The 27,259-nt window shown below is 41.5% G+C and overlaps 1 protein-coding gene and 1 long non-coding RNA gene across 2 annotated transcripts; one reads left to right on the plus strand and one right to left on the minus strand.

Annotated features, from left to right (window-relative positions):
- Positions 1-1,175: 1,175 nt before the first annotated feature.
- LOC120437682 lies at positions 1,176-4,120 on the minus strand. The gene is made up of 3 exons (XR_005611338.1): positions 4,026-4,120; positions 1,868-2,035; positions 1,176-1,451 (listed from the first exon to the last, which is right to left on the minus strand). It is a non-coding gene; the product is annotated as an uncharacterized LOC120437682 (long non-coding RNA).
- Positions 4,121-11,605: 7,485 nt separating this feature from the next.
- Positions 11,606-27,023, plus strand: LOC120434393 (low affinity immunoglobulin gamma Fc region receptor II-like). Its single transcript, XM_039602446.1, has 4 exons — positions 11,606-11,617; positions 12,115-12,310; positions 26,403-26,629; positions 26,826-27,023. The coding sequence occupies exons 1-4, from the start codon at positions 11,606-11,608 to the stop codon at positions 27,021-27,023; spliced, it is 633 nt and encodes a 210-aa protein (XP_039458380.1).
- Positions 27,024-27,259: the final 236 nt, after the last annotated feature.

The following is a 27,259-nucleotide window of genomic DNA, read 5'->3' on the forward strand; positions in this document are numbered from 1 at the left end:
CCCTCAGGGAGAAGGTACAGGTCCATACAGGCCAGAACGTCCAGATTGGCCAACAGCCTGTATCCACAGGCTGTGAGGCTCCTGAACTCTGCCCCCCCCCTTTCACGGACATTAACCATATCCAACCTATTAAGAGCAGTGAACTGGTCTGAAAAATAGACAATTATCATATCTCACAGTACAATAATTGAACGGGTTGCACTGTTGCACTTTGTCATATTTCTCAGGTCTTTGTCTGAATGTCCCATGAACATTATCTGTCATATTCTCATGTTTTTGCTAAGGATCGTCTCATTGCACTGAAGTCACACTGGGTTAAATAGTCGCACTTGGGTTTAAGGGGAATTTAGTATTTATTATTAATTGTTGTAGAAGCTCCAAACACAATTTCATTGTTTTTGACAATGACAATAAATAAATACTTGACTTGACTTGAAGTTTGTCCCAGTTCCCATAAACATGCTCTTAAATCTGTGGAAAGCCTTTCCAGAAGAGTTGAGGCTGTTACAGCTGCTAAGGATGAGCTGACATCATATTAAATCCTGGGAATTAAGAATGGGATGTCACTCAAATTAATATTTGTGAAGGTAGATGAGCGAATGCTTTTCTCTACATCTATGTTGTTGAGGGGTCTGAGGACCCGCTTGAAAAAGGTTTTGTGTTGGTAAAGATCCTACAATAAATAATACAAAGATACCAGCAAAATCCCAACAATCAACAACTAGTTCCATGGAAGAGGGGCCTGAAAACTGAAGGCTCTCCCTCCCATTCTACTTTTAAACACTCTAGGAACAGCAAGTAAGCCTGCAATGCGAGAGTGAAGTGCTCTATGCTACTGTAAGGTCATTAAGATAAGATGGGGCCTGATTATTTAAGATCTTCTATGTGAGGAGCAGAATTTTGAATTCAATTCTGGATTTAACAGGAAGCCAATGAAGGGAAGCCAAAACAGGAGACATCTGCTCTCTCTTTCTAGTCCCTGTCAGGACTCTTGCTGCAGCATTTTGGATTAACTGAAGGCTTTTCAGGGAGTTTATGGACATCCTGATAATAATGAATTACAGTAGTCCAGCCTGGAAGTAATAAATACATGAACTAGTTTTTCAGCATCACTCTGAGACAGGATATTTCTAATTTTATTTTATTAATTTTAATTTTAAATTTTAATTGTGGTCTCCGTAGTTCCTTACTTTCTCCATCTTCTACAGATGTGTTATCTATAGTCTCCGACCTTTAACCTCTCTGCTCCGTTGTTTCATCTTTTAGACCAAAAAACCACAGTGGTTAAGTCTGGACAGGACGTCACTCTGACATGTCGAGCTCCAAACAGCATCTTGATCACTGCTGTGAAGTGGAGCAGAGCTGACCTGGAGCCACAATTTGTCCTTTTGTTCCAGGATAGTTTGTTTGTTCAAGACAACCAGCATCCATCTTTTAAGAACCGTGTGGATCTGCAGGACACACAGATGAAAAATGGAGACGTGTCTTTGGTTCTGAAAAATGTGACGATTAATGATGCTGGAACATACGAGTGTCGTGTCTTCATGAGAGGAACAAGCCAAAAGCACAGGAAACCCATTAGTAGAGTCACACTGAGAGTTGCGCCTCCAGGTGAGTGAGTAGAGTTGAGTGTGTGTGTGTGTGTGAGATAACCTGGCTGGGTTTTCTTTTATTACAGCAATTTTTAACAGTTTTGGTCAAATCATATGCATCTTTTTTTTTCTTCTTTTTTTTTTAAAGAGCTCAGAAATCCTCCTAGTATGTAAGATTTTACACAATGTTTGTATTTTTAACAATTTACATTTTGCCTAATCTACTGCATTAGAAAAGGAAACAGATTCTGTTCTGTTCTTCACTCATCACCTACCTGACAGCTGACACCTCACACCTGTTTCTCACCTGCAGGTCAGACAGGTGGACTCAGAGTGGATGGAGGGAAGGAAGACAGAGGGAAGGAGGATGGATCTCTTGGACTGAAAGTTGGTCTGTCAGTTTCTGCTGTACTTCTGGTTGCTGCTGTTGCTGGTTTTCTGATCTACAGAAAAATTAAACGACAGAACCAGGATTTTAACTAGCCTGCATTTGAACTCACCTGCACGTCCACCAAGGATCCTTTGGACTGATCGTCGGTCTATCAGTTTCTGCTGTGCTTCTTGTTGCTGCTGTTGTTGGTGTTTTGATCTACACAGAACGACAGTGTCGGGGCACATGCTAGCCTCCTGTTGTTTAGTGAGTGTTTGAAATGTCTGAGTGTTTTACAGCTGAACTCTGAGTCTCCTGCTGATGTTGTTGGTTTGTTGGTTTCTTGATGTACAGAAAACATAAACCAACTCAAGGTTCAAATGAGCCTCTTAATTCTTAACATCTGAACTGTGAGTCAGACGATCTGAGGACAGATGGAAATGAACTATCCTGAACATCCAGCAGACGACTGTAGACATCAGACGTCTCTGCTTATCATCATGTTTAGACTCAGACCAACAGCGTGTGTTTGTGCTGTCTGTCAGTGACTCTGAACTACAGTTTATTCATCTTCAGGCTGTTCATGAGATAAAACTGTGTCACAAACATGAATGAATTTATGTGCTATAATCTCAGAATCAATTATTGTTTTTGCATTTTAGCTTCAGGATCAGCACTTTACAGTATAATTACAGGCACTGATAACAAGTCAAACGGTGTGTGATGTATAGGTGAGGTCTGTTGGATTATAGATGATCAATAATTCTTCTGATAGTTTTCAGGAATCATTGATCAGCTACAACTAAATTGCTCCCCAAATTTAGAATGTTTAAAGGTTGTATAAAGTCCATTAAGGTTTAAAATTAGTAGAGCTCTTTAATGTTAATATAAAATATTAACTTAATTTCTGTCTTAGATCAAAAAAACTTTTTGGGAATGTAACTCTGCCAAACATATGTGCAGAGCAGCTCACTGCAGTGACCCTTTCAGCAGCTGAAAGTAGCTTCTTCTTTATTTGATGTTACAAAATTTTTTGAGTCAACACTCTTAAGAAAATCCATCTCATACAGTTTAACAGCTTAGAGCTTACAGTTATATGAAACTAAACATTTGTGTATTGTAGCTATTTCTCTGATCCTGTACTGTGAAGCTTGACAACCTCTTAACTTTTGTTGCAAGAAGCTAAATAATGCAAAAAAAACAAAACAAAAACTGATCACTACTTTATTTTTAACTTAACTTTTCTCACTTACTAAAAGAAACATGAATATCTATTGTATTTAACATTATTTTCTCTGGGATATGGTATTAATGTAATATGTAATAAATGCAAACAGTTTAAACTGCTTATGGCAGGGCAGACAGTTGCTATGGGAACACAAAAAACACCTGGAAGAAAACTGAAAACTGTGTAAAGACACTAAAGGGGTGTCCAAATTCATGGGCTGTATTCTCCTGAGAATCCGGCCTTCGTGACCCAAAACGCTGCTTACGTGTGCACGTAGCCTCAGTGAAGTTTAATAAACTCAGCCTTCTGCTCCTTGCTATCATATAACACTACACTGGAGTAAATTCTCTATCGTCTCACACTTCTGTTTAATCAGTTTTTTGTTTGACGTTTATTCAGCTCTAATCTCAGCCAAACAAATTTACTCAGGAACAAATAAAACACAGAAAAAGGCCAAACCATATCATTTTTAAGTTACAATGGCTTCCAAAAGTATTCGGCCCCCTTGAACTTTTCCACATTTTGTCACATTACAGCCACAAACATGAATCAATTTATTGGAATTCCACATGAAAGACCAATACAAAGTGGTGTACACGCGAGAAGTGGAACGAAAATCATACATGATTCCAAACATTTTTTACAAAATAAATAACTGAAAAGTGGGGTGTGCTTAATTATTCAGCCCCCTGAGTCAATACTTTGTAGAACCACCTTTTGTCATGGTCCTGGGTCAGTGACCCAGCACTTTAAGTTTATTATTATCCTTTTGCTAGTTTATTCTGATTTTGTATTTGTTCTTAGGGTTTGAGTTGTATGTTTCTTTCATCCCTACCTGTGTCTCTCCTCTGTGTTCTGTTCGTGTCCCCAGTTGGTTGTGTAAAACAGTCTGTGAGTTTCCTGTTTTACTTTGTAGGTTCGTGTCTCGTTAGGTCCATCAGTTCCAGCTGTGTCCCCTCCTGTCTGCCATTTCCTAATTACCTGGTGTGTGTATTTATACTGTGTGTCTGCCTGTGCTCCTTGTCGCGTCGTCTGTGTTCATTCCCTATGTTTCTCTCCGTCTCCCTGTTCTGCCGTCCTCATCTGCCATCTCTGAGTTTCTCCTGCTGACCTTATGTTCCAGGTTTGTTTGTTAGTTTCACCCAGTTTAGGTTTATGTTCAGTCCTGCCCTCACTTCTGTTATTTTCACTGTAAATAAACCTCCACTCGCATCTCCATCTCCATCACCGTCTGCATCTTGGGTCCTCATTTATTCATCACACGACTGCTGCCCCAGTCGTGACACCTTTTGCTGCAATTACAGCTGCCAGTCTTTTAGGGTATGTCTCTACCAGCTTTGCACATCTACAGACTGAAATCCTTGCCCATTCTTCTTTGCAAAACAGCTCCAGCTCAGTCAGATTAGATGGACAGCGTTTGTGAACAGCAGTTTTCAGATCTTGCCACAGATTCTCGATTGGATTTAGATCTGGACTTTGACTGGGCCATTCTAACACATGGATATGTTTTGTTTTAAACCATTCCATTGTTGCCCTGGCTTTATGTTTAGGGTCGTTGTCCTGCTGGAAGGTGAACCTCCGCCCCAGTCTCAAGTCTTTTGCAGACTCCAAGAGGTTTTCTTCCAAGATTGCCCTGTATTTGGCTCCATCCATCTTCCCATCAACTCTGACCAGCTTCCCTGTCCCTGCTGAAGAGAAGCACCCCCAGAGCATGATGCTGCCACCACCATATTTGACAGTGGGGATGGTGTGTTCAGAGTGATGTGCAGTGTTAGTTTTCCGCCACACATAGCGTTTTGCATTTTGGCCAAAAAGTTCCATTTTGGTCTCATCTGACCAGAGCACCTTCTTCCACATGTTTGCTGTGTCCCCCACATGGCTTGTGGCAAACTGCAAACGGGACTTCTTATGGTTTTCTGTTAACAATGGCTTTCTTCTTGCCACTCTTCCATAAAGGCCAACTTTGTGCAGTGCATGACTAATAGTTGTCCTATGGACAGATTCCCCCACCTGAGCTGTAGATCTCTGCAGCTCGTCCAGAGTCACCATGGGCCTCTTGGCTGCATTTCTGATCAGCACTCTCCTTGTTCGGCCTGTGAGTTTAGGTGGACGGCCTTGTCTTGGTAGGTTTACAGTTGTGCCATACTCCTTCCATTTCTGAATGATCACTTGAACAGTGCTCCGTGGGATGTTCAAGGCTTGGGAAATCTTTTTGTATCCTAAGTCTGCTTTAAATTTCTCAATAACTTTATCCCTGACCAATGTTCCCTCTAATTTTTCATGTGTCTGAGCGAACACACAAACTCCCTGAGCGATCCCTTGGACCACTGTGAGCGACATCAGACGTGTGCACTGTGGTCACGCCAGCGTCGATTCCATCCAAGTTACATGGTTTATTAAAATAATAAAATTACAGCATTTACATTTCTGTTAGACTACGTTTAATTAACTGCTTTAGCCCATTTACACTGAAATTTAAAAAAAAAAAAAAAATCTTGTTCATGATCTGTGTAGTATGTTAACACTATTGGAAGTAAAAATAACTCCAATTTGGAAAACACAACTTTCTTTTTTTAAATAAAGCTCTGACTCCTGTAACTATCTGTCTGCAAAATACAGCATATAATGACCAATGTTGGGCAATTAATTATATAGTTACTACTTCAAAAAAGTAACTGTGTTTTGCAAACAACAAAGTTTTTTGCAGCTGTTTACCTAAAAATGCAGCCAATGCGTTTTTTAAACAAACATTTCAAACTATTTACAGAAAAATCAGCTGTTCTGCATTAAATCTGATGCCACACAAATTATTTGTGCCACTCGAAAAAATAATTTCTGTCCACTATGAGATAAAGGAGAACAACAGCCTGATACCTGCAGGCCTGACAACAGGAGATGTATCACTCCTGTAACACCTGTAACATTCAGCAGTCGCCTGATTGTTCTGACACACACAACAAAACTATTGACTACACTACACACTAACTACACAAGATTTGCGCTAAACGTCTCAAATCTCTCACATCTCAAAACACCGCCGTCACTCCTAAAACTTCCTCCCATTTCTTAACAACTAAGTGCCATGTTTTGATTGGTCGACATGGTACATTTTTCGACCAATGGGAAAGGGTGGGGTGTTTTGGTTTCGTCTCTGCTCACAGGCAGAGAGAGCTTTCTAGCGTTTTCCTTATAAAATGCTGTTTTTACCGTTTCTTCCTGCAGTAAATATGAACAACGACAGTATTCAGGAAGAAAAACAAACTGCATATTTTTTTTTTATCATAACTCTGGTTTTACGTGGCCTATCAAAACAATTTAAAAACTGGTATAAAGTCCACACTTTTTCCATTAATTCTTCCATCTGTCCTGCTCACATCTCCAAAGGTTGTACACGTTGTCATTAACGTGGCTTCACTCCACATCAGCCACGCCGCTTTGCTAGCTAAAACACCCGTGTCGGCACATATTTACTTTAATTTCAATTCAGGTTAGAATTTGTTTTTTTGTGTGTGCGCAACGCAGATTTTCTCTGCGCAGAGACCGTGCCGACAGTGCGCAATTGCGCACGTGCGCAGCTTAGAGGGAACATTGTCCCTGACCTGTCTGATGTGTTCTTTGGACTTCATGATGTTGTTGCTCCCAATATTCTCTTAGATTACGTTCACACTGCAGGCGAAAGCGCATCAAATCCGACTTTTTTGACGCTATGCGACAGTGTGAACAGCACAAATCCAATATTTTCAAATCCGATCTGGGTCACTTTCGTATGTGGTACTAAATCCGATACATATCTGATGTTTTAGAAACCGACTGCTGTCTGAACGGTCATGTCGCATTAAATCCGTCTTTTACGTCACTGACACAAGACAGACACCAATTATCAGCGCCCGAGAAGCGCCTGAGAAGACATCGCAAACGCTTCCTGGCCATCCCGTGTAGATGTCAGTGAAACTGTTTGGATGACAACATTGGAGAAACGTGAACATTTTATTTGTACTGTATAATCTGCAGATTCTGACAGAAATCTGCAACTATCCTTTGAAGCACTGCTCCTCTCTAAAACAGCAATAAGGATAATTATTAGGCCATACGTGTCATTGTCCCGAGTCTGTCGACTCAGTGCTTTGTTTCTCTTTATATTATTCTATGAGCTTGTTTTTTCTGTTATAACCTATGTTAAGATTTCACTTTCGCCTCCATGAGTCCTGCATTTTGGATCCTTCCTCTCAGCCTGCCTTCACATGGCTATGACAATATGTAAATAACAAAATAACTTTACAATTTAAAGCAAAATTGGGAAACGTAAAGTCCGAAACAAGTCTTTATATCAGTCAAACAATACTGTTTGGTCTAGGTCTAAACAGAGCGCGTTGTGTGTGACGTCTTCTTTTGCACATGCGGGTCGCTTTGAGGTTTCACACTAGAGCACGTTGTCAGTCACATTTTATTTGTAGTATGAACAAGCAGTCAAAAAAATCGGATTTGACCAAAAAATCGGAATTGAGCATTGAGAACTGCAGTGTGAACGTAGCCTCAGACAACCTCTGAGGCCGTCACAGGGCAGCTGTATTTGTACTGACATTAGATTACAAACAGCTGCACTCTATTTAGTCATTAGCACTCATCAGGCAATGTCTATGGGCAACTGACTGCACTCAGACCAAAGAGGGCTGAATAATTACGCACACCCCACTTTTCAGTTATTTATTTTGTAAAAAATGTTTGGAATCATGTATGATTTTTGGTCCACTTCTCACGTGTGCACCACTTTGTATTGGTCTTTCACGTTGAATTCCAATAAATTGATTCATGTTTGTGGCTGTAATGTGACAAAATGTGGGAAAGTTCAAGGGGGCCGAATACTTTTGCAAGCCACTGAGTAGCAAAAGACTGTGGGGGTTGAAAATGATGTGCCGGGAGTTAGCTGTTCTCGCCGGCTCTAGCGAGCCGGCTAGTTATCGAGTTGCTGTGTAACAGACATCTTTGAAAACGCTGGAGCACTTTTGCAAACATGTGATATCTTGATTGTGAAGTATGCGATACACACAGTGTTTCTGCTCACAAGAAATTTATTTATTTGACAGTTCTGCACAGGAAACAGTCCTTTCGGGTTCAGCTCTCTCTCTGCCGCTCGACTCTGCCGTCACTATATAGACAAACAGAAAGAAGACACTGTCATCACACAATCATCACCACCTGTGGCTCACCTACCTCCCAGTACCGCCCCCTTGAGTTCACTGCTACACTCCTCCCCTGCAGCTGTGCCAGGGACCACTCCTCCACCACATTGATAAACCAAGCAGATATTTGAAGTTCACACAGCTACATTCCCACCTGAAAATATCCTAAAAGTTTATTTTGTGACCCAGAAAGAGCAATACGAGCAATATTAAAACTAAGCGGCTGCCGCCATTGTTGGCAACTGGAATTGGAGGGGCCATGCTATGAATTGTGGGATATGGTGGACCACAATGGATACACCTGACCCATGCTCAAAATCTAGGGAAATGAGGACCCATTTGTCGGCCGCATTCTGAGGAGTCTACGAATTTGGACAGCCTATGTTGCGTCGTAAAGAAGGGCATCAAAAAAGCCAAACACCATTACAAAAAGAAGGTAGAAGAACACTTCTCCAACTTCAACCCCCGATGCATGTGGCAAGGACTCCAGACCATTACAGACTACAGGACCACCAAAACCTCCCCCGCATCCTCTGATGTCTCCTTCCTGAACAAGCTCAACAACTTTTATGCTCGTTTTGAGCAACAACCACAACCAAAGCAGACATGACACCAGACCACCAACCTCTGACTCTCTCCCCCACCGATGTAAGAGCGGTGCTGAGCAGGATCAATGTCCACAAGTCTACAGGTCCTGATGGCATCCCCGGGCGTGTTCTCAGAGCGTGTTCTGGGGAGCTTGCAGGAGTGCTGACAGACATATTCAACCTGTCCTTGGCCCACGCTGTGGTACCGGCCTGCTTCAAATCCACCTCCATCGTCCCGATACCCCAAAACTCCAACCCATCTAGACTCAATGACTACCGCCCAGTATCACTCACTGGTATCACCCAGTAGTACTCACCCCGATCATCACAAAGTACTTAGAGCAGCTGGTCCTAGCACACTTCAAATCCTGTCTCTCTCCCCCCCCCCACCCTGAACCCTCACCAATTCACATACCATCAGAACAGGAGCACAGAGGATGCAGTCTCCATCGCACTGCACTCTGTCCTCTCACACCTGGACAACAACAACACCTACACCAGAATGCTGTTTATAGACTTTAGTTCAGCATTCAGTACAATCCACCCCTCACAACTCATCATTAAAGTGATAGACCTGGGCATCAGTTCCCTCATGTGCAAATGGTTACTGGACTTTCAATGGTCACTCGAGCCGGTGACAGCAGCGGACTCCTGGCTTCATCGTTTTCAGACCTCCGCTTTTTCGCTACTCAGGTTAAACATGATATATAAGTCACTCGGATAACTTAAAAATGTTATTGTTTGCCTTTTTTCCTGTGTTTTATTTGTTCCGGATTTGTCCATCTACCACACTACAGATCACTGATACCAAAGGGGACTTCATCCTCTATAAAGTTTTTTTTTAATAAACTCAGAAATGTCACTGAGTAGGATGAGCTTAATTGAATAATAGAAAATTCATCTTCTGCATCTAAATGTCGTAGAAACGTCTCAGTTAAACCTCAAATGAAATCAAAACAGTGTTGTTGGTTTCTCTAACTTAGAAACCACAACAAGCTTGTCATGACTTTAACATACACACAATTTCATACACATGAGCATGCACGTGTTACATTTAAAGAATGTTATAAAAACTGGGGCACTGCAATGTGATTGTCTGCATATTGTAGAATGGCTTTACTGTATAAATCTTAAAGACATTAGCTACACAACCTTGTGTGTACAAATAGAGGAAGAAACACACTCAGAGGAAGAGGGCGGGCTTTACTTGGTGTCAGTGAGAGAAATGGAAAAAAGCTGAAATGAGTGAGAAGGACGATGAAGGAAACATCTGTGCTGTGTCTGCTCTGTAAGTAGAATCTCTGTGTTTGTTTGAATTCTTGTACTTTGACTGTCTGCTCTCCTGATAACTGATGATGGAGGAGAAGACATGAAAAACAAATCAGGCTGAATTCAAGTTCAAAACACCACGAGGACCAACTGCAGGTCTGAACTGACTCTTTATCTTTGCTCAGGAGTCGAGGAAACACAGCAGGCAGTGAAAAGATCAAATCATTCACTCATCATATCAACACAGCTGCACAGTGGACACATGACTGTACTGTGGTATTTAGGAGTAGAGGACATTTTGTATTAAATGAATGGTGTAGTCAGTGCACATATTTATGATCACAACAATTACATTCAGTGCTGTCTCTGAGATTAAAAAATGTAATAATTAAATTTGAGTAGAGGAACAACAAGAGTACAAACTGCATAAATATAAATAGGAGATGTTCTGTTTTACTATTACACACTTTCCCATCTTTTGTTGTCCAAACGTTTTTGAAACTTATTCCTGTCATCAAATAGAAAATGAGCAGATACATCAGAGAGACAAGTTTGTGTGTTTGTCAGCTGTTTGTGTGGAGTTGTTCTTTATGTTCACCTCAAATCAACCTGAGTGTCATTTCTCTGTAGTTCTGATCTCACTGCTGAGCTGCACAACAAACCAAGGTCAGTAACCTTCTTCTGTCACAGTTTAAACCTGAGAAATGTGGTAACACTTTATTACACGACCCATGCATGCAACGAAGCAACGAAGACAGAGGACATGACAGACAGGAAATGGGAAATGACACAGCAACAAAAAAATATAGATGAGGAATAACTAAACTTCGAAGCAAAAATAGCTCAATACATTACAACTAAAAGAAATCACCATAACACACAACAAAACATAAACTCAAAATGCTGGGTCACATGACGCAGAACCATGACAATTTGTGCCCTACCTGATTTCCCTGTTTTTGAATGTTTATCACACTTAAATCACTTTTTCACACAGGGCCATGTAAGCATGTTTTTTTCCCCTTGTAGTGGTGGTGTTGGTGTAATTTAATTTTATAAACTACATTTGTGTTTTCTTTGTCTAATATTTAAATGTGTTTGATCATCTGAAACATTTACAGTAAGTGTGACAAACATACAAAAACAGGAAATTAGAAATAGCACAAATGCTTTTTCACACCACTGTAAATTCAGTTGTGGATTTAACAGGGAGCCAATAAAGAGAAGCCAATAGGAGAAATATGCTCTCTCTTTGTAGTTCCTGTCAGTACTCTTGCTGCAGCATACAGCTACATATTTGTTTAATATATGCATTGAAAGACATATCCTGGTAAAAAACAAACAACACCTTCCTCACAGTGTTACTGGAGGTCAGAATAATGCCATCCACAGTAAGTATGTGCTAAGATACCACATTTCTAAGATTTTTAGGGCCAATTATTCTAGCTTTCATTAATTTCATTAAGAAATGATCAAACAAATGAGTTTTCAGGCAACACCGTTAATGTTCAGTTTCTATGCCATATTTCTTTTTTCCTGGTGTGCAGAAAAGTGAAGAACATTTGTAATGCAAGCAACGCCTGTAGCTGTAACTGTACTGTAATGACTGAATTTAGTACAGTTCCAATATAATTTATCGTGTTGATGGAAAATGTAATGTAATTATGGGATTACACCCAACACTGATGCTCATTCATATGATCTGTTTGGTCTGATGTTTTGAGAATGAAAATTATAAAATAATAAAAAAGCAATAAACCATTTGGACCATTTTATCAAGTATAACACATAATCAGTTTTTTTCATTTTAACTCTCACAGCTCGTCTGACTGTGAGTCCCAGCAGCTCTCAGTTCTTTCAATATGACTTTGTGTCTCTGAGCTGTGAGGAGGACGACAGCTCTGCTGGATGGACTCTGAGGAGAAACACAAGCAAACAGCAGAGGACTCAGTGTGGAGATGGGTGGGGAAAACCAGCTGGATCTTCCTGTAACATCAGATATACTTACCCATCTGACAGTGGAGTTTACTGGTGTGAGTCCAGAGAAGGCACCGTCAGTAACATGGTTAACCTGACAGTCACTGGTAAGTAGATCAAAAACCACAAAGTGATTTACAATTAAAAAAAAAAAAAACAGAGAAAAAAAAATATAAAACAGCATACATATAACATCATACAGCCTAAAACTAGTTAAAAGTCAATCTGAATAAATGAGTATTTAGTTGATTCTTAAAAGAATCCTCAACTCTTAAATATTTATCAAGCCTGGTCTTAAAATGAGTTACAGGGACCATTAGTAGCCTTTGACTACAAGAAAAGGTGTAGCGTTCTTGAAGGTCAAATATAAGCTGGGGCTTGACCACACAGGGCTCTAAGAGTAAGGACAAAGATTTTTATATTCATTTTGTGCAGTCTCTTTTTTGTGTTGTTAAAGTCTAGCAGCAGCATTCTGTGCTGACTGAAGAAGGTCAAGATCCTTCTTATTCAAAAATGTGAACAGCTATTACAATAATCAAGCTGTGATTAAATAAAGGCATAAAAAATAATCTCTAATTCAGCTTTTGACACAACCGTTTGAAACTTAGTTTCTCTTCTCTTAGTTGAAAAAAAAAACACTGTTTCTGATTCATTCACGAGAATGGCTCCCGAGTTTAATTCAATTCAATCTATATACCACTAAATCACAACAACAGTTTCTTCAAGGTGCTTTATATTGTAAGGTAGACCCTACAATAATAAATAAACATAAAAACCCAACTATCAAACGACCCCCTATGATCAAGCACTTCGGTGACAGTTTTGAAGGAAAAACTCCCTTTTAACAGGAAGAAACCTCCGGCAGAACCAGACTTAGGTAGGGCCGGCCATCTGCTGAGACCAGTTGGGGTGAGAGAAGGAAGACAGGATGAATGACATGCTGTGGAAGAGAGACAGAGATTATTAACAAGTGTCATTCAGTGTAGAGAGGTCTATTAACACATGTTGAATGAGAAAGGTGACTGAAAACTCAATGCATCATGGGAATCTCCCAGCAGCCTATGTCGGTTGCAGCATAACTAATGTAGGTTCCACAGAAGAGGGGCCTGAAAACTGAAGGCTCTCCCTCCCATTCTACTTATAAATACTCTAGGAACAACAAGTAGGCCTGCAGTGCAAGAGCCAAGTGCTATAATAGGGTGATATGGTACTACAAGGTCATTAAGATAAGATGGTGCATGATTATTAGTGATGGTGAGATGAAGCCTCGCGATGAAGTAAAGCTTTCCATCCAACTGGTCGACTCATGGTTCGAAGCATTGTGATGATTCACTTGCTCTACTGCGCCATCAAGTGGATGATTCAAGTGAAACAGGCTCTTTGGTTATAATGATGTGATGTGTAAACCTCTAACCTGAATAAATTGTTTTCATGGTTATTTATCCCGAATATTGTCTCAGTATGTCTGATACAAAAAAGAAAGTGGAAACTATCAGGACAGAGTTTTGGTATGATTGTGTAACTCAGACCTTCCCAAAGTGTGGGGCCCGCCCCCTGGGGGGGGGGGTGGCGCAGAGCCATTGCAGGGGGAGCGCGGCATGAAAGAGGGGGGGAAACAAAAAACTTGGACACTGCTAGCACGGGCGGCCACAGAAACGCAAAGCAGGAGATGAAGCATGGCTGAATATGTTTCCAAACGAACCTCATTCTAAGCCAAAGACTAGAAAATATGGTGAAGGATATCTCCCCTTTGGCTTCACCTGCACAAGTGCTGAGGTAGGTCTACCCTGCAGAATTGGTTTTCGCTGTGTCGGGAGCAGCGCTGGGCTCTCCAAATCACGGACAAACAGTATCCCACAGCTGTTTATGTTTTTGAACACATTTTGCACAGAGACATTTTTTGAAAAATGTATTTATAGCAATGGTGAATACTATTACACAGGGAAAAAAAACAACTAGACGTAAAATAATTATACCGTGACGCCTCTGCCTTTCTAAATGGAGGGACAGTAATTGCGTGTGTATATGTAAGCGTGTAAAACCTGCAGACAGTCAGATTAACAGTATTTTGTCTCTATCTGCCATTCTGCAATTCATCTCATGTAAATAATAACGTGGCGTACAGCGTGACGTGAAAAAAGGCACATACCTTTGACATTGCCTGATGAACTCTGTATTCCTCATCCGCAAAAAAGCAGTTTTAAAAAATCTCCGTTTTCGGTGATTCGAAATGCCGTTTACGTGTGAACGAAACAGCTGCGCTTTCAAAATTACCCGTGTAGGTCTGGACGTAGCGTAAAAGAGTTAGTAGTTTATTTTATTACTACCTGTAATTTATTGCAGATTACTTGTATTTGCTTAATTGTTTACTAAATGTTTGAGGTGTGAAATAAACCGCAATGGAACAAAATATGGGTGCATGTGGCTGGAGGATGTGCGCGCGAGGGGGACATTTTTCTTGTAAACAAAGGGGCCCGGCAAAAAAAGTTTGGGAACCACTGGTGTAACTGTTAGACCTAGGTATCGTCACTGATTTCTAGAATCGATACGATCCACGATTCGATCCGGGGAAATTTGGCCTCAGACAGTCAGAAATGTTATAATTAAGATCATGGATCAGTATTTTTATATCTATAAAAAGAAAGCTGACACTTGCGAGACTTTATCAAAGGTGTAAACATCACAGCAGATGCCTTTGTGTCAAAGTAGCTGAGGATAAAACAGAAAAACGATTTTATAAAAATATTCTGCAGCACATCAAAAATGAAACAAAACCATTAATCAACATATGAATATTACCTGATGCTGCTGAAGTGCAGCAGAGCAAAGTTACAGAGGTTTTAGAGACACAGCTAAGCGTTTTGCAATTTTGTATAATTTTAAAAAGTTTACATTTGTTCAGTATTGAACGGCAGAAATTAGGTTTTCTTTTCGGAAGTAAGTAAAAAGAAAAAAACAGCGGAGATTCTGGCGTTTCGGGCAAAATAAATTTATATTAAAAATCGATTCAGGATTTTAATTAATCAATATCACGTTATCCAAGCTAGAATCGATTTTAATCGATAATCAAAACCCACCCCAATAACTGTGTAATCATGCTTATGTACATCTGGATAATGACACAAACTGTGTGGCGCTTCACTTTTTAATAAACTAAAAGGCATATATCAGGTTATAGAATCTGTAGTGTTGTTTATTTATATTATGGTACTTATCATTTGTGACATTTATTACTGTGTGCATACTTTATAGAAGAGGAAAAAAATCTCCTCCTTGCTGGCTCCATCGAAGAAGAAATGCTCAAGTAACTATGTAGCACGTACGTAATCCAATTCCACAACACAGTGTGATGGGGGGAAATCAGCTGTGTTTTGCTGCCCATTTATTACGAATCTGGCGCAAACTGGCGAGACAGTTCCTCAATCAGTCACGTGGTACGGACTGCTCGAGAGGCCTCGAACGTCACTGCATACGTAATCAAAGCAAGCCTTGATACGCGCTTCACAAAAACGCCCCCGAGATTACCCAACACACGCTTCAAAGCTTCGACACTCAGGACCCATCACTACTGATTATTTAAGATCTTGTATGTGATGAGCAGGATTTCTAATTCAATTCTGGATTTAACAGGAAGCCAATGAAGGGAAATCTGCTCTTTCTCTCTAGAAATCTGCTCTTTCTCTCTAGTCCCTGTCAGTACTCTTGCTGCAGCATTTTGGATTAACTGAAGGCTTTTCAGGGAGTTTATGGACATCCTGACATTAACGAATTAGAGTAGTCCAGCCTGGAAGTAATAAATGAATGAACTAGTTTTTCAGCGTCACTAAGAGACAGGATATTTCTTACTTTAGAGATGTTGTGCAAATAGAAGAAAGCAGTCTTACATATATTTGTTTAATATGTGCATTGAAGGACATGTCTTGGTCAAAAATGACTCCAAGGTTCCTCACAGTGTTACTGGAGGCCAAGGTAATGCCATCCAGAGTAAGAATCTGGTTAGATACCATATTTCTAAGATTTTCAGGGCTGAGTACAATGACCTCAGTTTTATCTGAATTTAGAAGAAAAAAGTTAGCGGTCATCCAGGTCTTTATGTCTTCAAGATATTTCTGCAGTTTAACTAATTGTTGTGTGGTCTAAGGAGCTTGGAAAGAAAAGCGTCTGGACTTCTGTAAGTTGCTTGAAGATGTTTCACTTCTCATCCGAGAAGCTTCTTCAGTTCTAAGGTCAAATGGTGGAGAGTCCCAGATTTAAACCCAGTGGGAGTTTCCCCCCCAAAGAGGGACAAAGGACCCCCTGATGATCCTCTACCTAATCACTTGAGCCAAAGTGTGAAAGCGGGTGTGGGTCACAATCAGCCAGGGTTTTGGGTGAGCTCATTGTGAAACCTGGCCCCACCCTATCATGTGATTTCCTGAGGTCAGATGGCCCAGGGTGTGAGTGGGCGTTAAGGCGTCTGGGAAGGGATCTCAAAACTGGATTATAGATGGCAGACAGTTGGTGTCGTAAGCCACCGCCTCTGTTCAAAGATGGTCGCTCACAGTGGACGTAAATGGCTTCTTTCACTCCTCTTTCAAACCATCTGTCCTCTCTGTCCAAAATGTGAACATTGGCATCCTTGAAAGAGGAGTGGCCTTTGTCCTTAAGATGCAGATGGACTGCTGAGTCTTGTAGAATAGAATTAGAATAGAATAGAATTCAACTTTATTGTCATTGCACATGTACAGGAACAGGGCAACAAAATGCAGTTTGCATCCATCCAGAAAGTGCTTTAGCCGTGATATAGATATATTACAATATATATTAGCAATAATATAGATGTGTAAGTATATTACAGAAATGTGTCTATTATGGTATGTTATAATGTACACAGTGTGTATGGAACGCCAGGACTGCCATAATGAATTACTTAAATACACCATTAAATAATTAATTAAATGTGGCAATAATTAATTAAAATGGGAATTAATTAATTAAATACATAGTTATGACACATGTAATTAATTAATTATTGACACATTTAATTAATTATTTATGTATTTCACATTTTAATTAATTATTGACACATTTAATTAATTAATTATTGACACATTTAATTAATTATTTATGTATTTCACATTTTAATTAATTATTGACACATTTAATTAATTAATTATTGACACATTTAATTAATTATTTGTGTATTTCACATTTTAATTAATTATTGACACATTTAATTAATTATTTCATGATATATTTATTTATTTCATTTTGGCAGTCCTGGCGCCTGGCTCTCATCATGAATTAATTTTATCTGTCAGCCTCACCCATCAAACTCAGGGGCGGGGTTAACGCTGATCGACTCAAAACCATTGCTTTGGCCTGGTGGCCATTGTTTTTAGCCCACAACAACCGGCAGAACTGAACTTTGAAAACCCTGTTTGTGTGTCACCAAATACCGTTTTAATATTTTTTAGCCGAGAATGTAGTGGTTTAATCTTCATATGTCTGATCGGTTTGTCAAGATACAGCCTCTTTGCAAAAGTGCTTGATGATTTCGGAGATGTCTGCCCAGTCTCACGGCAAAGCGTGGGATAGACCCGCTCGCCCGCAAGCAATCGAGCTGTTGTTACCGCCGACAAAGCGCAGGCCCCGGCACACAGCTGTAATAACCCCGCTGACACTGACTTCTTTTACTGAAGTTATATTTATCGGGGTTTTATTTCCCGATGTTCTTATGTGTCCTACGTGTTTCAGTCGCCAATTCTGAATTATAACTAACATTAAAAACATGTTTAAGGAGGAGAGAGAGCAAATAAATTCGATTAACAGCTGATCTTTGGGTTTCTGTTCAGTAATCAGCGTGACCTGCGTATAAACGTATAAAAGAGAAAACGTTGGTGTTTCCGTCATGTAGTAACTGCTGGCTTTAACTGTACAAAGGTTGTTCGACACTATGAAACACATACAGACTTCATGATGTTCGGCTAATATTTTTATTGTGAATATTAATCATGAGGGTGACCTGTACACCACGGAGCGAGGTCAGCATCTCTCCACGATATCTTCAGATCTCGGAGTTAACACAGAGTTTCCCAGCTGACTATCTAACTGTCATCTACGAATATGTCACGGGTCATATCAATATGATTTTACAGAAAAGCATCCTTAATACTGCCAACTATTCCAGAGACGTGAAAATCTACAGCATAAAGAACACAAAAATATAGCAGTCTAACGAAACACTGTAACAGAGATGAACCGTCAGTTTGTCGCAGATCAAAGTGGAATGAAAGTGATTGGTTGAACAGGTGTTCGTGATCTGTGTTATCTGCATTTTCATCAGTGTAAGAGACTCAGCAGCAGATTAGACTAACAGTTATACATTTAATAAATTACCAAATGAATCCACGATCGAACCTGTTCCGACAATTTGAGTTTGTATTCCCTCAGCTGCAGACTCGCTGCTGTTTAAGTGTTTGAGAGGAAGATTAGATATAAAGCAAACATCAAACATAGACTCAGTCTGCGGTCACATTTGATATGAGGCCAGCACGGATATTGGCTGTGTCCTGTTTTAAGATCATACATGTAAAATTGTTGTCTGACCTCCGTCGATCCAGCCGCTCAGAGTCCGTGGTTACCATGGTTACTGCATAAGCAGCTATAATGTAAACATTACGCAGCATGGGTGTTTATGTTTTCATTGCAAAAGAACTGTCTGAATGGTTAACTGACGTTAACTTGGATAAATTATAGTTAAGGAGTATCACAGATAACGCCCATGTGAGCTGCTGAAATCAGTAGGCTATTACTGAAATACACGTGCTATATCATAAACTACGATATAAATAGGGAGGTCCTATTAACATGTTTAGTTTTAAAGGACACCTTCCTGCCTTTAGTCTCATTCATGAGCAGTATTAGTTTTCTTCTAACATCCAGAAGTCTGCACGATGTGTTTCATAGTTTGTAACAAACCTTTACAGTTAAACATAACATGACCGAAAAAAAAAAAAAAAAAAAAAAAAAAGAGAGAGAGAGAGAGAGAGAGAGAAATCATACAAATTATATGCTAAGCTCATTTATTTTTAGTTAAGTAAACTCTAAAAATTCTAACATAGCTGGTGCTTAGAATACAGTTAAATAACTATTAAAAACAGATGATATAATATTTCTGTCCAGGTTGCAGTCTTCATCTTGAACATGCTGTTGCAAACTCTGCTCCTCTCGGTGGAAATGCGCCTTCTCTTTCCTCTTTGTATAAAAACATTTTAAAAGTCAGTTTAATCTCAAAATTCACTGTTAAATCCGAAACACACCAGATAAAGAAAAGCGAATAGTTCAGTCTAACACATGTGCCAGTGAACCATTAAACGTCTGTAAAACTCTGCAGTTATGAAACATAACTTTAATTTGAGCCAAACCGATTTGCTCAGTTGTAAATAAAACAGCGAAGTAAACGTGACCCGACAGACAAAACCTGAGTGAATTAAGTCCAGCGTTTAACCACTGAGAGCTAAAACTCAGGTGAGGTTTCAAAGCTGTGTGCAGGTGATTGGACATCAGCTGCCGATAAAGTGGGTTCGCCTATAAAGTCCTCTGTAAGGAAACAAGCTCCAGCAGCTCTGCGCTCGGGAAAAAAACTATATTTACTTATGTTGTGCAGAAAAATGCGCTGACATTGCCTTATATCGAGCACCGGCTGCCCAGTTAAACTGTGACTATCACCAGGTAACGTGGGCGTGTTTCTTGAATTAGCAGCAGGTGTTAAACAGCTGACAGGTGAGGAGGACGCATGCAGGTAAACTGAGGGCCTGCTGAGCTGATCGCTGGTGTCCTGAGAAACATGTCAGCTCATTCTTTATGTTACTGTTAGCAGAGCAGTGAAATCTCTGAAAACATCTGAGCACTTTTGCAAACATGTTCTATGTTGACAACCTGACCAGACATGTGAAGATTACGGCGTGACATTCGCGGCTAAAACACTGTTAAAAGTGTAGTTGGTGACAGAAAAACGGGGTATTTTAAAACTACACCACCACCATTGCTGCCTGTGATTTGAAACGCATTCTGGGATACCTGGCTGCCTCAAGTCTACAGAAGCAATCGATTATCTAGGATCGACCTGTTTTGACTTACATTGCACGGCAACCAATCAAATGTTAGAGAAGCAGCATGGGCAGCGTTAACCCCGCCCCGTGAGTTTGATGGGTGAGGCTGACAGATAAAATTAATTCATGATGAGAGCCAGGCGCCAGGACTGCCAAAATGAAATAAATAAATATATCATTAAATAATTAATTAAATGTGTCAATAATTAATTAAAATGTGAAATACATAAATAATTAATTAAATGTGTCAATAATTAATTAATTAAATGTGTCAATAATTAATTAAAATATGAAATACATAAATAATTAATTAAATGTGTCAATAATTAATTAATTACATGTGTCATAACTATTTATTTAATTAATTAATTCCCATTTTAATTAATTATTGCCACATTTAATTAATTATTTAATGGTGTATTTAAGTAATTCATTATGGCAGTCCTGGCGTTCCATAAAGTGTGAAGTATGTTATGAATATTCTATAACTATAAGTATGTACAGGCTGTAGTGAGTACAAGCTATGTACAGGCTATGAACAGGATATAAATATGAAGTAAAAACTATACAGAAATCTGAGATATACAGTTATACAGAAATGTGAACTATGCAAGTTATAAACAGTTGTAGGATTAAAAATTATCGTATGTACAGAATGATTATTTACACAGAACTATACAGTAGTGGTAAAGTGCTAGTGGTTGTGGGTGTGTGTATGTTCAGTCCATGAGTTTAACGTGGGTCAGATGTCAGGAGGCAGAGTTCAGGAGTCTGACAGCTGTGGGGAAGAAGTTGTTCCGGTACCTGGTGGTCTTAGTCCGGAGGCTCCTGTAATGCTTCCCAGAGGGCAGCAGGGTGAAGAGTCCATGTGATGGGTGACTGGGGTCTCTGATGATTTTCCCAGCCCTTTTCAGACACCACTTCCTGTAGATGTCCTTTATGGCAGGAAGTGGTGCTCTGGCGATGCGCTGGGCAGTTTTCACAACCCTCTGCAACGCCTTCCGGTCCGAGGCAGAGCAGTTCCCGTACCAGACTGTTATACAGTTGGTCAGGATGCTCTCGATGGTGCAGCGGTAGAAGTTCACCAGGATGTCTGAGGACAGGTGGTTCTTCCTCAGAGTTCTCAAGAAGAAGAGGCGCTGGTGAGCCTTCTTGACCAGCTTGGAGCAGTTGGTTGTCCAGGTGAGATCCTCGGAGATGTGGACTCCCAGGAACTTGAAGCTGCTCACACGCTCCACAGCCGTCCCCTTAATGTGGATGGGTGGATGTGGGTCAGCATTCCTCCTGTAGTCCACGATGAGCTCCTTAGTCTTCTCAGTGTTAAGCAGCAGGTTGTTTGTGTCGCACCACTCAGCCAGACGATCCACCTCCTCCCTGTAGGCGGTCTCATCGTTGTCGCTGATGAGGCCAATCACAGTGGTGTCATCTGCAAACTTAATGATGGTGTTGGAACCATCAGCAGGTCTGCAGTCGTGGGTGAAGAGGGAGTAGAGGAAAGGGCTCATCACACAGCCTTGTGGTACACCGGTGTTCATTGTGATTGTTGATGAGCAGCGGTTATCCAGTCGGACATGTTGAGGGCGGTTGGTCAGGAAGTCCAGTAACCATTTGCAGATGAGGGAACTGATGCCCAGGTCTGTCAGTTTCCTGATGAGTTGTGAGGGTGGATTGTATTGAATGCTGAACTGAAGTCTATAAACAGCATTCTGGCGTAGGTGTTGTTGTTGTCCAGGTGTGAGAGGACAGAGTGCAGTGCGATGGAGACTGCATCCTCCGTGCTCCTGTTCTGGCGGTATGCAAATTGGTGGGGGTCCAGGGTGGGGGAGACAGGATTTGAAGTGTGCTAAGACCAGCTGCTCTAAGCACTTAGTGATGATGGGGTGAGTGCTACTGGGCGGTAGTCATTGAGGCTAGATGGGTTGGAGTTTTTGGGTATCGGGACGATGGAGGTGGATTTGAAGCAGGCCGGTACCACAGCGTGGGCCAAGGACAGATTGAATATGTCTGTGAGCACTTCTGCAAGCTCCCCAGAACACGCTCTGAGAACACGCCCGGGGATGCCATCAGGACCTGCAGCCTTGTGGACATTGATCCTGCTCAGCACCGCTCCTACATCGGTGGGGGAGAGAGTCAGAGGTTGGTGGTCTGGCGTCATGTCTGTTATGGTTGTGGTCGTGGGGTTCCCTCGCTCAAAACGAGCATAAACGTTGTTGAGCTCGTTGAGGAAGGAGACATCAGAGGATGCAGGGGAGGGTTTGGTGGTCCTGTAGTCTGTAATGGTCTGGTCCTTGCCACATGCGTCGGGAGTTGGAGTTGGAGAAGTGTTCTTCTACCTTCTTTTTGTAATGGTGTTTGGCTTTTTTGATGCCCTTCTTTAGATTAGCCCTGGCTGTACTGTAGGCGTGTGCATCTCCTGACCTAAAAGCAGTGTTGCGGGCCTTCAGGAGGAGACAAACATCCCGGTTCATCCAAGGCTTCTGGTTGGGGTACATGGTGATCCGTTTCTGGGTGGTGACACTGTCTGTGGTTTCGGAGATGTAATCCAGTACAGATGAGGCGTACTGGTCTAGGTCTGTGTTGGTGAACATATTCCAGTCTGTGTTTTTAAATCTGTCCTGGAGCACTGCGTCTGTCCGCTCTGGCCACACTTTAACTGTCCTCACAGCAGGTTTCACACGTTGGATGAGTGGTGAATACCTAGGTGTGAGGAACAGGAGAGATGGTCCGATTGTCCAATGTGGGGAGGGTGTTGCTTTGTAGGCTCCAGCCAAGTTGGAATAAACATGGTCTAAAGTCTTGTCTCCTCTGGTGTGGCAGGAGACATGTTGGTGGAATCTGGGAGGACTGTCTTTAAGTTGGTGTGGTTGAAGTCACCAGCAACAATAAAAGCAGCCTCGGGGTGTTTATTCTGGTGTTTGTTAATGGCTGCAGAAAGTTCTTTCATGGCTAACCTAGCATTAGCATCGGGGGGGATATATACTGCAGTGAGTATGATCGAAGTGAGCTCTCTGGGGAGATAATAAGGTCTGCATTTGACCATTAAAAACTCCGCATTAGGTGAGCAGTGACTCTCAGTAGTAGTGGAGTTCATGCACCAAGCATTGTTAATATAAATGCACAAACCTCCACCTCTGGTCTTGCCGGAGTCATCTGCTAGCCTGTCGGCTCGGTGTGTGTGGCGTCCAGCTAACTCGATAGCATTGTCCGGGCAGCTGTTGTTCAACCATGTTTCGGTGAAAAATATGACATTTGAGTCCATAATCCGTCTGTTGTTAGTGATGGAGAGCCGTATCTCATCCATTTTGTTTGCCAGAGAACGGACATTGGCGAGGAAAATACTGGGTAAAGGCAGCCGATGTGGTGTTAGCTTTAGCTTAGCCCGTAGCCCTCCGCGCCTACCTCGCCTTTGTTTACGTTCTCGGCGCCGTCTGCGTGCACTTCTGCCCGGCCGGGGAGAGTGGGCAGCCTCCGGTGTTCTGGAGATCTCTGGGATGAGTCGGAGATCGGCGATAAAACTGTTGGAGTTATGAGTCCAGATGTCCAGAATCTCTTGTCTGCTGTAGGTCAGCAACGCACAGCAATTCTGGATGAATAATCCGGTTAAAAGTAGATAAAAAACCGCTAAATAGCAGATTCTGGAGAGACACTGAGCCTCGCGTTGTTCACGCGCCGCCATCTTGGTCAAACCTGTCCTTGTCCTGTGGAGGTGGCTCTTCTATGTTGTACCATGCGCTTGTGAATTGGCTGTTTGGTCTTTCCAAGGTAGAGGTCTGGGCATTCCTCGCTACACTGTACAGCATACACCACATTGTTTAGTTTGTGTCCAGACGCTTTTCTTTCCAAGCTCCTTAGACTACGATGACCTGGATGACTGAGAACCTTCACAGACATAATTGGTGTGTGTTATCTGGCTTCATAGATAGAGCTGGGTGTCATCTGCGGAGCAGTGAAAATGTATACTTTGTCTTCTGATGATACTGCCTAAGGGAAGCATGTATAATGTAAACAGAATTGGTCCTAGCACTGAACCCTGTGGAACACCATAATTGACCTTAGTGTGTGAAGAGGACTCTCCATTTACATGAGCGAATTTGAGTCTATTAGATGCTGTGATGGGTTCTGAAACCTGACTGAAACTCTTCAAATAAGCCATTCCTCCGCAGATGATCAGTTAGCTATTTTGTCATGATCCTGGGCCATGTTGGCCCAGCATTCTTGGTTCTCGTATTTTTTGGTATGTTGTTCTGTGTTTAGGCCATGGTTCCTGCCCTGTTACATTGTTCCTTATGTGTTTTCCCCCTTGTGGCTCTTACCCCCTGTGTGCCCCTCTGTGTATCTGAGCCCTCGTCTCTCCTTGTGTTTTATTCCATGTTTTCCCCAGCCCATTATGTCTGTGCTCTCTCTCCTCCTGTCTGAACCTCTGTGCACTTCCTGTTTTGCTTTGACAGTCCCTCGTCAGCATCCGTCATGTTGTGTTCACTCCTGCCCTGTCTCGTTATGATTATCAGTGTCACCTGTGTTCCCGTGTGCTCCCACTCCCTCGTTAACCCTCTGTGTATTTAGGTCTGCGTCTCCCTCAGTTCTGTGTCGCGTTCTCCCTCATACATGGCCGTGTGTTTCCCCGTGCAATATGTTTAGTTTCCAGTTTAGTTTGTATGGTCTTCCTGTCCAGCATTAAAGCTGCGTTTTGAGTTCATTCCTGCCTCCGCGAGCTTGCGTTTGGGTCCACTCCCTGCCTGCCACACAGCCGGTTCATGACATATTTGACAACTATTATTGACATATGACAACAATTATTTTATCTAAGCTCAGCACCAAATCAGATAAAGTCTAAAAAATGAGACAGAAACTCTGTGTAAGGCCCAAGTGGTGTCATGAATCCAGCTGTGTGCATGTAAGATATGACCCAAAAGCAGAATCCAATAAACCAAAACTAAAATGAAAAACCCAGGCACTTACCAAATAACACTTAAAATAACAAAGTAGCCTTAACATAATACAAAAATGACAAAACACATAAAACTCAAACCACTTGGACAAAATGATCCAGGACTATGACAGGTGGACGATAGATGATTACAAATAACACTGTTTTTTCAGTTTTCCAGCTAGGATCGACAAGGCTAAGCTTCAGGCTTTCAAATGGATTTGAAGTCTGTCTTGGTCTTTGGTTGATTAATAGGCTGGTGACATCTGAGGTTTGGTTTGCCCGACGAGCCAAGTACACCAAGGTATTGCTTGATTTGAACTATTCAATTGTCAGGGGCAATAATTAGGGTTTCTGTCTTATCAGAGTTCACCCGCAAGCAGTTGTCAGAGACACACTGTTTGCTACTACTAAAACAGTTTATCAAGCAGGACAACTTTAAATATTCATTTGGCCTAAAAGAAGAGTAAAGCTGAATATCATCAGCATAGAAATGACAGGACGCTTGAGAAAACTGCCTAATTATTTGCCTAGGGGAAAAATATACAAAAGAAAGGGTTAGAGAATTAGTCTCAAGACTGAGACTTCAAAATATCACTAGAAACTTTGAGTAAAGGACTTTTTGTGGAGTGAAGCACACATAAACCCAGAATGAAATTTGTCAAAGATGTCATGATTTTCCATAAAAGAAATGACTTGTTCGGCCACGTTTTTAAGGAGCTGATGTTGAAAATTAAAAAATCTGAAAGAAATACACACCTTTGGGAAGTTTCATTCCATTTGCATTAACAGAACAAAAATGGTTGAAAAGCGAAAAGCGAAGTGGCCACAAATGGCCAGGATAGAGACCTGAGGGTTAAGAAGCATTGACATGAAAGGGATCTTAGAGATATGCCTGTAATTTTTGAGCTGTGTATTTCTACAATACAAGGCCATTAGCAAGAAAACAGATTTTAAATAACGCTGTATGGATAAAGCCATTTGGGCAGGTAGATAATTCCATTTTATCTAGTAAAGATGAAATGTCATATAGTGTCATCGGATGAAACACTTTCAGCGACTGAGAGAGTGGAGAGCCAGGAACAAAGGTATGACACATAGTAAGCTGAGTGTGTGGAGTTAGTGTTGATGAAGCTGTGTGTAAATGGATGAAATGCTGTAGTTTGTCTCTGTGTTGAGGTGGATCAGTGATCCTGCAGAGTCCTGTCCTCCCTGTGATGGAGGGAGATGATGTCACTCTGCTATGTAAAACAAAGACCACTCCCTCCAACCTCCCAGCTGCTTTCTATAAAGATGGCTCCCTCATCAGGAAGCAGCCTACAGGTCACATGACCATCCAGCATGTTTCCAGGTCTGATGAAGGCCTCTACAAGTGTGACATCAGCGGTCATGGAGAGTCTCCATCCAGCTGGATCACTGTCACAGGTGACACACTCACCTGTCTGTGTTTCTGAAGTTTTCAACATTCACAATGTGACGACAACTTAATGACTGTGTTTGCTTTATTTAAGACAAACACACCACCACACCTCCACCCACCTCTACATCTACACCCACCACCACAACTATCAGATCTTCACCCACCTCTATACATACACCCAGCACCACAGCTCCACCCACCATCACACCCTCAACCACTGCCACCAAATCTCCATTAATAACTGCTCCACGCACGGCAACCACACCTCCACCTACATCCACCACTACCACAGCTACCACACGTCCACCCACCTCTACACCTACACCCACCACCACCAGACCTCCACCCACCCCTACATCTACACCCACCACCACAACTAACACACCTTCACCCACCTCTACACATACAATCACCATCACCATACCTCCACCCACCAGCTCACATTCACTCACTGCCACCAAATCTCCATCAATAACTGCTCAATGCATTACATCCACACCTCCACCTACATTTACCTCTCCTCCTGGTTCCACCTCCATCACTCTTCCTCCATCACGCTCTCTTCCTCTTCTCTCTATGTTGTTGGTCTCCTCTGCTGGTTCATCCTGTGTTGTAG

Source organism: Oreochromis aureus, linkage group 3 (genome assembly GCF_013358895.1).
Source record: "Oreochromis aureus strain Israel breed Guangdong linkage group 3, ZZ_aureus, whole genome shotgun sequence".
Classification (NCBI taxonomy): Eukaryota; Metazoa; Chordata; class Actinopteri; order Cichliformes; family Cichlidae; genus Oreochromis; species Oreochromis aureus.

Coding starts and splice junctions, on each gene's coding strand:
- LOC120434393 (XM_039602446.1), top strand. Junction 12,311..26,402: donor GGTTAACCTGACAGTCACTG/GTAAGTAGATCA, acceptor CTCTGTGTTGAG/GTGGATCAGTGATCCTGCAG. Junction 26,630..26,825: donor GTCATGGAGAGTCTCCATCC/AGCTGGATCACT, acceptor ACATACACCCAG/CACCACAGCTCCACCCACCA.